This window comes from Podarcis tiliguerta (genome assembly GCF_965153285.1).
Source record: "Podarcis tiliguerta genome assembly, chromosome: 17".
Classification (NCBI taxonomy): domain Eukaryota; kingdom Metazoa; phylum Chordata; class Lepidosauria; order Squamata; family Lacertidae; genus Podarcis; species Podarcis tiliguerta.
Genome location: NC_139550.1, coordinates 28,949,543 through 28,962,007, shown reverse-complemented (window position 1 = coordinate 28,962,007; position 12,465 = coordinate 28,949,543). Strand labels below are relative to the sequence as shown.

At 41.1% G+C, this 12,465-nt stretch overlaps 1 protein-coding gene across 2 annotated transcripts in view; it reads left to right on the top strand.

Annotated features, from left to right (window-relative positions):
* The window catches only part of TRPC4 (transient receptor potential cation channel subfamily C member 4), a 59,739-nt gene extending 48,076 nt beyond the window's left edge, over positions 1-11,663 (top strand). For both annotated transcript variants that reach the window (XM_083419640.1, XM_083419639.1), the window contains exons 6-11: positions 382-695; positions 4,000-4,195; positions 5,310-5,504; positions 7,218-7,259; positions 8,699-8,788; positions 9,519-11,663. In XM_083419640.1, coding sequence (XP_083275766.1) covers positions 382-695; positions 4,000-4,195; positions 5,310-5,504; positions 7,218-7,259; positions 8,699-8,788; positions 9,519-10,214 — 1,533 coding nt within the window. In that variant the 3' untranslated portion in view covers positions 10,215-11,663. The remainder of the gene's footprint in view (positions 1-381; positions 696-3,999; positions 4,196-5,309; positions 5,505-7,217; positions 7,260-8,698; positions 8,789-9,518) is intronic.
* Positions 11,664-12,465: the final 802 nt, after the last annotated feature.

Sequence of the window (12,465 nt, the reverse complement as noted above, 5' to 3'; positions counted from 1 at the left end):
ACAGACCTTAGTGTAACACTCTAAACGATTGTGTGGCACTCAAAATGCAAGTGTGGCGCTCAAATTGGAAGCGTAACACTCAAAATGAAGCAAGTTCGGCTTCCGAAAAAAGTTCGCAAACCGGAACACTTACTTCCAGGTTTGCAGTGTTTGGGTTCCAAGTTGTTTGAGTACCAAGGCGTTTGAGCACCAAGGTACCACTGTATTCTCAAAAGGATTGTGAAGCAGCAAATGAAAGGAGTCACATCTAACAATTACTCGTTGAGGGTCTGTCTTGGAAGTGTATGGTCTTGCTGAAATGAAAAGCGATTGCAGAACATAATGGTTTTTGTATTGTTGGGGAAAGACCTTGCTAATTTTGCATAACTCTATTGTTTTCAGTACAGTGGGCTGCTCCCAAGACAGAGCTGGGATATGTGGCACCCAACACTGGTGGCTGAGGCACTGTTTGCTATTGCAAACATCTTTAGTTCTCTGCGCCTGATCTCATTATTCACTGCAAATTCTCATCTGGGACCATTGCAGATCTCTCTTGGAAGAATGTTACTGGACATTTTAAAGTTTCTTTTCATCTACTGTCTTGTGCTGCTAGCTTTTGCAAATGGACTTAACCAGCTATATTTCTATTATGAAACAAATGATGCCAATCGCTGTAAAGGGATTCGGTGTGAAAATCAAAATAATGCATTTTCAACGTAAGTTAGCATTTCCTACTTAAATGATGCATAGTATTCTTTTTGTATTGCACAGTGCTCCATGTTGATTTGTTGCTAGAGAGTTGTCTAGGGCGGCAAACTGATTTCATTTTAAGGAAGAAATTTAAATGCACAACATACAAGGCAACAAACTGATACTTAAAGGTTTGGTCATAAGGTAAAGGTACCCCTGACCATTAGGTCCAGTCGTGACCGACTCTGGGGTTGTGCGCTCATCTCACTCTATAGGCTGAGGGAGCCGGCGTTTGTCCGCAGACAGCTTCTGGGTCATGTGGCCAGCATGACTAAGCTGCTTCTGGTGAACCAGAGTAGCACACGGAAACACCGTTTACCTTCCGCCAGAGCGGTACCTATTTATCTACTTGCACTTTGACGTGCTTTCGAACTGCTAGGTTGGCAGGACATAACATTGACCAAAACCTATTGTTTGACAACAATAATAATGTGAGCTAGACTACGTCAAAACTGTCTGGCGGCTAATTCTCTGCTGGAGAGACCAATATGATCAGTGGTCAGGGATGATGGGGGTTGTAGTTAGAAACACCTGGAGAGCACAGAGTTGGGGAAGGATGTTTTAAAATGTTATGATAGCTTATACAGATGATGAATTAGGCTTCCTTTGGACACAATGAGGTTGCAGAGGAAACAGAACACGTTTTCCGTTCCTTTAATTGCTGCTGCTTAACCACTCTTCATTTCATTGGTGGAAAAGAGAAGGGGCCATAAGTACACTTTCTAGAACCAAAAGGGACTTCTGCAAATTTCAGGGACTGGGATGACTTTATGACTGGAAGATATGGAATTTACCTCTGGAAGCATTAATCAAAAATGATTACCTTTCATTTTGATTAATTACTGCCAGTTCAGTGATCAGTAACTTGGGGGTAAGAGATATTCCTAAACAAAAGTTTCGGAATATGTGGTCACAGTTTTGCTGCCAGGACACTGTTGAATGATGCTGCGTCACACTGTGGATGGGGGCTTCTGGAAGAAAAACGGTAGTTGCCCCAGAAAAGCAAAGTCTGCCCCATAAATTTCCTTGATGTGCTACTAGGTCATGACATAGTGTACAACAGATTTTCTTGGGATGGGTGGGAATGACAGCCACAGGAAGGGATATTGCTGCTGCTGACGCTGCTGCTGCTGCCACACACACACACACAAAAGATGAAGGCACCCACAAGCCTATCTGAGCCAAAAGAGTTCAAGTGAGAAATTCCAGCTCAGTCTTACATAGGAATAGGTATTGTTGGATTCTTGTGGGGAATATAGCACTATATTAAATGCTGTCTGGGAAAGCATCAGAAAAGGGTAACCAAAATGATCAAGAGTGATTCCCTATGAATAAATGTTACAGCATTTAGGACTTCTTAGTTTAAAGAAAAGAAGAGCAAGAGGTGACATGATAGAAATTTATGCAACTATGCATGGCATGGAGAAAGTGGCTAGAGAGGGGGGGAAATCTCCCACTGTCATCTCACTAAAACCTATGGAAATCTCATGAAGCTGAATCCTGGAAAATTCAGGACAGATATAATAAGGTACAGTGGTACTTCGATTTTTGAACGTAATCTGTTTTAGAAGACCTTTCAAGTTCTGAAACGTTCAAAAACTGAAAACTCAATAGTCAGCAGCTAGGCCTCAGGATCTTGCACTCAGTGGAAGCCATGTGACATGTTTGACTTCCGAGGCATGTTCGAAAACTGAAATGTTCGTCAGCGGAGACATTTGAAAACTGAGGTACCACTGTACTTCTTCATAGAACACATAGTTAAACTACGGAACTCGCTTCAATGGGAGGCAGTCATGGTCACTGATTTAGATGGCTTTAAACAAAGGTTAGACAAATTCCTGGAGGAGAAGGCTATTGATGACTACTAGCCACGATGGTTTGTGCTGTGCTCCATGACCAGAGGCAGTAATGCTTCTGAATACCAGTTTCTGGATACCACATGAGGGGAGAGGGTTCTTGTCCTCAAATCCTTCTTGTGGGCTCCCCACAGGCATGTGGTTGACCACTGTGAGAGCAGGATTCTGTAGACCAGGAGTGTCCAACAGGTCAATCGCGATTTACTGGCCGATCGCGGAGTGTCCCTGGTCGATCCTGGGACCCCGATTGCCCCCCTAAAAAAAGCTCAACAACTACTTTGGCTCATTCTCCCCCCAAAAAAGCTGAACAGTTTTTTTTATAGTGGGAGTAGATCGCAGTCTCTTGGAAGTTTGGCCTGATCCAGCAGGCTTTGCTTATATTCTTATGACTCATACCTTTAATGCTGCTAAAAAAAAACCCAGATGTGAAAGAATCAGTACCAAAAATTTGACTGAGAAAATGTAATAGGAGATCTAGACGTTATGATGAAATGGAGCTGCCACCCAAAGTGACAGCATTGTTTCAAGTTATTCCTTTCTGTAACATGCAGCAAAACTTACATTGTGTACAGATGAATTCTCATCCTGTGCGTTTTCCTGCATGTAGGCAGCATACCGTATTTTTCGCCCCATAGGACGCACCGCCCCATAGGACGCACCTAGGTTTTTTTGGGGGGGGGGGAATAAAGAAAAAAAAATTATTTCCCCCCCAGGCACGGGGCTGGCGCAGGGGAAGCCCGAGCTTCCCCCGACCCCAGCCCCCAGAACAGCCTGCTATCCGCAAGCCTAGGGTGCTGCGCCGGTCTCCCCAGGCTTGTGGAGAGCTGCTCGAAGCCCGGGCGCGCTCTTCAGCGCGCCCCAGGCTTCGGAATGCAGGCAGCTCTCCGGGAAGCTCGGGAGCGCAGGCAGCTCTGCGCAACCCTTGGGGGATGATGTTTTTCAGCGGCAGCTCAGTGTTTATTTGTAACATCTAGTTTCACCCTAATTGCAGTAGTGAACTGCAAGCCCCAATTTGCATTTCAATACCTAATCTAGTGCCATGTAAAAGCCACCAAGTCCTATATAGCTGCACTGTTTCCACTGGTACCAACGTGCCCTTAGGATGCTATGCCAGGGACGATAGATAGCCTGCCCCACCCTCCCTCTTTGCTATTTCCCTGTTACCCAAAATCCCTTTATGATCCATTGAGGCTTTGCAAGAGGACCTGATTTCCCCATGTTCTAATCAATGCTCGAATCCCAGTGAGCACAGCCTAGAACTGGGCTATAGCTTAATTAGATTTAAATGTCTCATTTGCTGTTTTAAGTTTAAAGGTTTTAATTAAAGTTTGGGGTGAGGATATAGTATTTAAAATAAATGAGATGCTTCTGTTTTCTTTAAGACTTTTCCTTTTCTTTTTTTCTTTCTTTGCAGTTTGTTTGAAACTCTCCAGTCACTGTTTTGGTCCGTGTTTGGGCTCATCAACCTTTATGTGACCAATGTAGACGCACGACATGAATTCACTGAGTTTGTTGGGGCCACCATGTTTGGGACCTACAATGTCATCTCTCTGGTCGTCCTTCTCAACATGTTGATAGCTATGATGAACAATTCCTATCAGCTCATTGCTGTCAGTTCCTTGGTTTGATTCTTGTTCACTTTGAAAGCCGTATCTGTCAGTTGACCAAAATTCCAGCTGTTTGAGAACAATAAGCCCTGTATGCTTACAAAATTAGGTTCCCTTGAATGTGCTCTAGCCTCCAAAGAAGCAGAAATCAGCTACCTGAGCATTCCAGCAGGAATAATTTTTCACCAGGTGCAAAATTAAATAAGCCTGGCTTTGCATACCATTTGGTATTCAGCACCCAGCATCTCATAATTTAATCAGTATTCAGCATTGGGGGACATATAAAGAACCTACTTTTCTAAGCAAGAAAGCTGAGATTTCTAGTTTTGCCAAATTATGCCAAAGTGTTACTGACTTGCTGTTCCTAGCTAGCCATCTTATTACACCTAAATTCTCTTATATACATTTGATTCTATTCTAGATGCTTCTCACTTTCATCAACTTACATTCATACTTTAATTTTTCCTTGTACTGAGAAGACCAAATCTGTCTGGGTCTCTCTATCTTCTTCCCATTATTCTCATTTCTGTTTTTCTTCATTTGTTCTTTCCTTTTTCCCTGCATTCTTCCCCATACCATTCAATTTGCTTTACTTATCATACATTGAACACACCTACTTCTTTCTTTACTTTTAACTTCTGTGTCCTTGTTTATTTATTATTTTCCATCCTCCTCTTCAGCAGAAAAGGCTCCTCAAGTAGCTTTACAGATCAGGTTTTGAAAAAGATATTCTCTGCCTTCAAGATCTATATCTATTTCCCCCTTTCCTAGAACCAAAGTAAAAGTTATGTGGAAAATCCATGATTTGATCTCCCCACATAATTGTGCTTCCCCTAAAAAAGCTACAGGGGATTCTAATTTGGTATAGAGTAACAACTTGAGGAGGTTCCTTTCTCATTGTAACACAGCCGTGATCCAAATAGGGTCCAGTTTCTAGAATAAAAATAACTCAAATTTTTGCTTTAAAAGCAAAGGAGACAACATAAAAACCCTTATCTGTAACATACCTGATGGCCTAAAAAGGTTTTCAGCACCTGTGTAAAAACAGGTAGAGAGGGAGAATTTCAGCTCTCTCCAATAAGAAATGAAAATATGGTTCCATATTTCCTGTATTTAGGATCATGCAGACATTGAATGGAAATTTGCTCGAACAAAACTTTGGATGAGTTACTTCGAAGAAGGAGGGACTCTGCCTACTCCGTTTAATGTCATACCAAGTCCCAAATCTCTCTGGTACCTGATCAGATGGCTGTGGAGACAAGTGTTCAGGAAAAAAATCAGAAAGAAACCTGAAAGTTTTGGAACAATTGGGGTAAGCAATAATTGCCGTTTTCCTCACCACCTGCCTTTCTTTATGTTTAGGTGTTATCATAGATATTAGACACCAGCATGTTGGGCAAAAAGCCAGCCTGGGCACTACTATTTTCCATCTATCTCATATCACGGTTGGGAGACAAGCACAAAATGAAAATATCCACCCCTTCCCTTTTCTGGTTAAGTGAAACCAGAACTGATCGGTGTTGCCTATCACCACCAAAATAATGAGAGGTGTTATGAATTTGGAAAGACATACTGTAACTTTGACATCTTAAAATAACTTTCCCCCAAACAATCCCCAATTACCAAAAAGCTATAAATGACAACTCCCGACTTACTATCATGTAAAAAGTCTGCTGAATTAGTAATGTTTGTGCATGTGTATCATAGCAATACACACATCAGGGAATCAGGATTGGACATTCAATAGTCAGCCTGAGTTAATTGCCATATAAAGTGTGGAATTGCACACACGCACCCACCCACCCACCCACCCACACACAGCACGGCTGTAGTCATGCATCTCCCAAGTCACTATTTTGCCACTTTCTTTTCCTCATTACAAAGGATATTTTTCCTAAACGTATATGTTAGATGTAATGTAAGATGAGCAGTTAATATGCATAAAAACTGGCCATTGTGCTCATTCACTAGACCTCCTGAAGAATCTGCCCATGAAGAGGGAATTGTGCACCTTTCCTGGTCAATAAATGAAACCCCCAATCCCACCCCAACAGGCCTTTGGGAAAATTGATTAAATCTCTCTAACTGTATTTTGTGCACTCTCTGGCCATTCTGCACAATCCCTAACAGAATGAATAAATAAATATTTATCTGAAGACCTACCCCCTCTTTCCAATGCTTGGCTGATCACAGGGAAGGTATGTTGTAAGCCATGTAAGATTAGGGAGTGGGCCAGAAGCAGGGGTGGGGGCACAGATTTCACACTTCTGAACAAGAGATGGGTTAAAAAAAGACAAGAGCATGTTTCTTGGAAGCTGTGCATACTGACTGGAGGATGTACAAAATACAGTTGATGCATGCATATTCCCCAAGGCCTATTGGTTTATGTATATTGACCAGGAAATGAACACAATTCGTTCTTCATGGGCAGATTATATGCACATTCTCCATAAGGTCTTATATCACCCCTAACACACACACACACACACACACACACACACACACACATTAAATTTTCAGTCAAAGTTTCTCTTTACTGACTGTCTCATGTCTCCTCTGTGTACACTGCCCAATTTCCATGAGCCAGAGCTAGATCCAAAAAGTGATCTGATAGTGGCCTCTGTTTTCAAAATCCTAAAGCCTTTCCTGGGCACTGAAGTTGATCCATATTCACTTCTACTCATCATTTTGTAGCTGTCTTAAGCAATCAATCTTCTTCTTCTTCTCTTCTTCTTTGGCCATCAATCATAGCCAAGTATTACTTTCCTTGAAGTAAAAGGTTTAATTTGGGAGCTCTTGTGAATGGGTCTTTCCTGTAAAATTGACATGGACTTCACATTAAGATGTAGCACTATTCATATTCTTCCTTGGATATTATCTTTTTGACAAAAGGTTTGCATCAAATTAAGCCCAATTTTGAGGCAGACCTTTTGTGGATGATTTTGGCCACGGTGGACATTTCTGCTATTCAGACATAATTGCTTTTCAAATATCATTCCAGCTAATTTATGTTCTTTATTTTCAGAGGCGTGCAGCTGATAATTTGAGAAGGCATAATCAATATCAGGTAACCAATCTCATCTTTTACTTTTTTTACTGGAAGAAATTGAGCATTTTGCTCAGGATGTCACTCAGGATAGGATACCGATTTAGTTTCCAACATAGATATTGCCGTTCCATTGTTGGGTACAATTATTCGAGCTTATCTTCTGCCCAATGCTGTCCAAGAATAAATGCTTTCAGTTGCAGGTGCAAACCTTAGTGCCTGGGGAATTTGCAAATGAATATACAGTGGTACCTTGGTACTCAAACAGCTTGGCTCCTGAATGCTGCAAACCTAGAAGTAAATGTTCCGGTTTGCGAACGTTTTTTGGAAGCCGAACATCCGACGCAGCTTCCGATTGAGTGCAGGAAGCTCCTGCAGCCAATCGGAAGCTGCATCTTGCTTAATCCGGAACGGATTAAGTTTGAGAACCAAGGTACCACTGTATATGCAGTTGCACATCTCATTGAAAGCCAGGAAGGCATCCTCACTTGCTTGAATATCTGGTTGTACAGCCAGATGATCATCTCATTGAAAGTAATGGACAGCATCCACCTTTGGGCTAATGCAAGCTACTTTCAAATGTATTTACTTCAATTGCTTTCTCCCAACTGTTAACACAAGTAAAGTGTGAAGATCAACTGTGTCTATGTAACATTGCCTCCCTTATGCATCTCAGCTCCTAGTACAGTGGTGCCTCGCAAGACGAAATTAATTCGTTCCGCGAGTCTCTTCGTCTAGCGGTTTTTTCGTCTTGCGAAGCAACCCTATTAGCGGCTTAGCGGATTAGCGCTATTAGCGGTTTAGTGGCTATTAGCGGCTATTAAACGCTTAAGGGATTAGCGGATTAGCTGCTAAAAGGCTATTAGCGGTTTAGCGGCTTAGAAAAAGGGGGTGGGGAGCGAAAAAAAATCTCAAGACTCGCAAGACATTTTCGTCTTGCGAAGCAAGCCCATAGGGAAATTCGTCCTGCGAAGCGCATTGAAAAACGGAAAACCCTTTCGTCTAGCGGGTTTTCCGTCTTGCGAGGCATTCGTCTTGCGGGGTACCACTGTATATGTCAGATCACAAGTAAATGGGAGTGAGCAGTGCCATTCACTGTGAAAATTAATGACCTTTTTGCCTATGTCTCAACTTGTGCTAGAGCAAGTCAGGGGCCCAAGCTAAGGGCTGTTGTGGCCCTTCAGCTCAGTTCAAAACATGGCACCTGCACAAATTTAATTTTTCTATAAACAAGGGTCAAAATGAAGACAGGTTTCCCTGGATCCCTACGACTCCTGTGTGGCAGAATCTGTTTCTCAGAAAAGGGACCAGCTGGCAATTGCTCTACATATAATGATTGTTTTAGTCCTTTTTTTGTAATGGCATAATTTAAAGCAAAAGGTGATGAAATTTCTGATACATCAAATGTCAAGCAGGACAGTTAGAAGTGCTGTCAAAATTGGACTGTTCTTATCTTTCAGGAGGTCATGAGAAATCTGGTTAAGAGATACGTGGCTGCAATGATAAGAGATGCTAAAACTGAAGAGGGGTTGACTGAAGAGAATTTTAAGGTGACTGCTCTTATGTTGGACACCTTAATAACAATGAATCAAAACATTAAAGAGCTTCATGTGGTGGTGGTGGTGGGGAATAATCTAAGATATTTGCCACTGAAAGTTGAGTGCATTTACACACAAAACATACATGAAATACATTGTAATGCAACAATTTTCAGTTTTCAAGTACAGTGTCTAATATCAAATATGAAACATTAAAAATAGAAACACAGACAGTCTGTAGGGTTTACTGGATGTAGAAATGAACCAAGACCTAGAAGCATAGCCAACCCATGAAATCTGGATGCCTTGTGAGGAAAACACTGTCACTTAATGATCTCATAAAATAGTAGGGAAGGGTTTGTGAAAAAATCGTGAGAGCTAAACTTTATGATGTCTTTTGCACCTTTCCATAGGCAAACTGTATTCACCTTGCGTGAAACAATTGACTAAGTAGGGATGTGGAGAACTTGGAATACTATAAATGGCCTCAAGTGAACTTTTATTTATTTTCCCCTTCCCCCTCCAAAACCCACAGTGCATCCCCAAACCCAAGTTTCAGTTCTCAACAGCTGAAAGCATTTCTGCTACTCGTAAATAGCAATATACTTATTAAAATAGCAATTTAATGATATTCCAGCATTTATCTTGTGAACTGCCCTGAGATCTTCGGATGAAGGGTGGCTATTTATTTATTTACAATTCCTTTCACGTTAAGCATAGCATTTTTCTTCTAATGTTTTAGGAGTTAAAGCAAGATATTTCCAGTTTCCGCTTTGAAGTCCTGGGTTTGTTAAAAGGAAACAAGCTGTCTAATATACAGTCCTCGAAAGTCAGCAGAGAAGAATCCTCTTTGCCGGAATCTGATGAAGGAAATGAAAATGGAGGAGATGAGAAAATTAAGAAGAGAAACCTTAGCCTTTTTGACATAACTTCAATGATTCACCCCAAAGCAGTGGCAAGAGCCTCTGAAGCCCACAGCCACAGCAATGGGTCAGCCATGATGACGAGAGTTTCCTCCAAGGAAAAGCAGAGGAAAGTGAATTTTATGAGTGATGTGAAGAAGTTTGGGTTATTTCACAGACAATCCAAAAGTGCTGAGCAAAGGACGAGTATCTACTCGATTTCTGAAGAGGTTTCCCGCCAACAAACAGAAGAATGTGAGAAAACTCCTGATATGGGAGTGAAAGCATTGGTTGTGAACTGTGAACTCAACGTTCGGGAACTCAGCGAAAGCTGTACCGTAGGCACTCATAATCAGGCCAGAAATGAGGCGCTGGACTCAAAGGTGGATGAGAAAGATGCTCCTTCTGAAATGAAGAAAGCTAATTTGCCCACACCAAAGGATTCTCTGGACAAGGAGCAGGACTTCAGTAGTAGTGACTCTGTTGTGAAACAAGAAACAATTGTTCAGGACAATTACCTGACAACAAGATTGTGATGAGCGGAGGCAGAAGCCTATAGAAACACACTTGGCGGTGGTGATGCTTAAATGAGAAAATAAAGAATCAAAGCATTCAGAGGCAACATAGCTGTAACATAGCTCAGTGAAGAAGAGGAAATGGAGGCGCCTTCTGTTTTGTAGCCTGCTTTAGCTTTCACAGCTTCTTTTACATTTTTTATTAAATGGGAGCATCTTGTATTCTTGTACTGTTGCAATAACCCACAGATACTTTTTAGCTATCTTTTTCAATTTGAAATAAATGCCATTTCTCTCCTGTGATAGTTAATTGCCTATGGTAAATATTTTTCTATGCAAATAAATGTAGCTTAACAAAGGTGCGAGCCTTTATGAACCTTTTTTTAGGATTCCTAAAAATGAACGAGAGAGAATCGTCAGTGCTTTCTGTCAAAGGGTGATAGCCAGTATTACTCTATGATTAATGTCGGATATCTACTCTGACCCACTGAAAGCAACGGACAACTTGAATAGATTGATTTTGGTGGGTCTGCTCTGAATATGATTTAGCTGGCTTTACCCAAAATTATTTAACTAGTTAGAAATCTTATTTATAAATAAAATTTTAAACAGTGAAATAATTTATTGAGATTGTTAGTGCCTATAATTTACTAGTAATCATTTTGCTATTTATGTAAAATAGCGTAAATTTGTTATTTATGTATACCCTATTAGCGATCACCATTTCCATACCTAAAAAATGTTGCAGCCGAATTTTTAAATTTGAAAACTTCAGATATAACCCTGCAGCAAAATAAAATATTAAGACTTCTTTAGTGGAAGATGCCCATGTCAAAGCAACTTTGCACATGCATTTTGCTGGAAAATGGGTTAATCCATCCTTAGCCTCTCCAAGCCACACACATACCCCTCAATGGTCTGGGTTGCGGGGGGGGGGGGCGGAGAGCATATTTTATAAAATGTCTCTGAATGATAACCTGGAAGCAGTTCTGACTCTCCACACACACTCAAGCTTGGATTAATCTGTGAGTCGTACTCTTGCGAGAAGTCTCTTTTCACTTCTGCATTCATAATCCCGGTGTATTTCACTAGCAACACAAGAGTGCTTCAGAATAATCTAACTGATGTGCTATCAAATTATGACAATCATTCAAAATATTCTAAAGACAAATCTGAAACGAATTCAGTCTCTTTCCGAGATATTGGTGGCCTCCTTTCTGACTCTTTGCACAATAAATACGATGGCTGGTATTCAACTAAGTTTTACTTAGAGTAGACATACTGGAATTAATGAACATGACTGCGTTAGCCCCATTAATTTCAGTAGGTATACTCTGACTAAAACGAAGTTGAGTACCGCCCATTGGCTTTTAAATGTACAATATTATTAATCTGAGAGTATTTTCATAAACAAGTGTTTTACTGTCAGCCAAAATAATTTTTGAAATTAAACAGTCTGTTTCTTTCTCATCAACGACTGGTGTTTTATGTTATAAAAAGACTAATATACACTACATTCATATCTGAACATCTGTTCTAGCAAATTGACCATTCTAGTTAGCATTTCACTGTTCACCATATTGCGTCGGTGAGGAGGACAGGCTGATACACCATGTTCTAAAGTGATAATCATGGTGTTACTTAGCATGACTGCGGTAAGGCAGAGAGCATAGATAACTGAAAGCAAAAGTTCCCTTGCAGAGTTGTAGAGTTTCCTTCCAACTCTAAAATTCTACCATTCTATGAGTTTCTCATTGGTTAGACATTGTGGTTAACACTTAATGCTTCATACTTAATGACATCATGAGAGCCCATCCTATGACATCACTGGGGGCCATCTCCTATGACATCACTAGGGGCTGCCCCTAGGATTCAGGTTTAGACTCCTGAACTGGCAACCCTTCCTGAAATCTGTTCATGTAGTTCTGGTTCGCACTACACCTGAGGCAGCACCTTCTATGCTGAATGTTATGATTAACCTGCTACCAGGCCCACACCACATGTAGCACGATGCTCTGTGCTGTTGTTGCAGACTCCCTCTCTTAGAGGAAGGAAGGTCTTCCTCATTGGCAGCTTCGCAAATGACTGTGCTTTCTGTGCCTGGGATTGCCATAGCAACACACAATGATCTGATTTACTCATGTTAGTGGTTGGTAACAAGGCATTAGGTCTCAGCTCAAAAATATTGAGGAGACGCTTCTCTTCCACCAGACATCCGGAAATACAATCCCATATAATCTAAATTGTTTTTAGAATGGGAGCACTGAAGTTT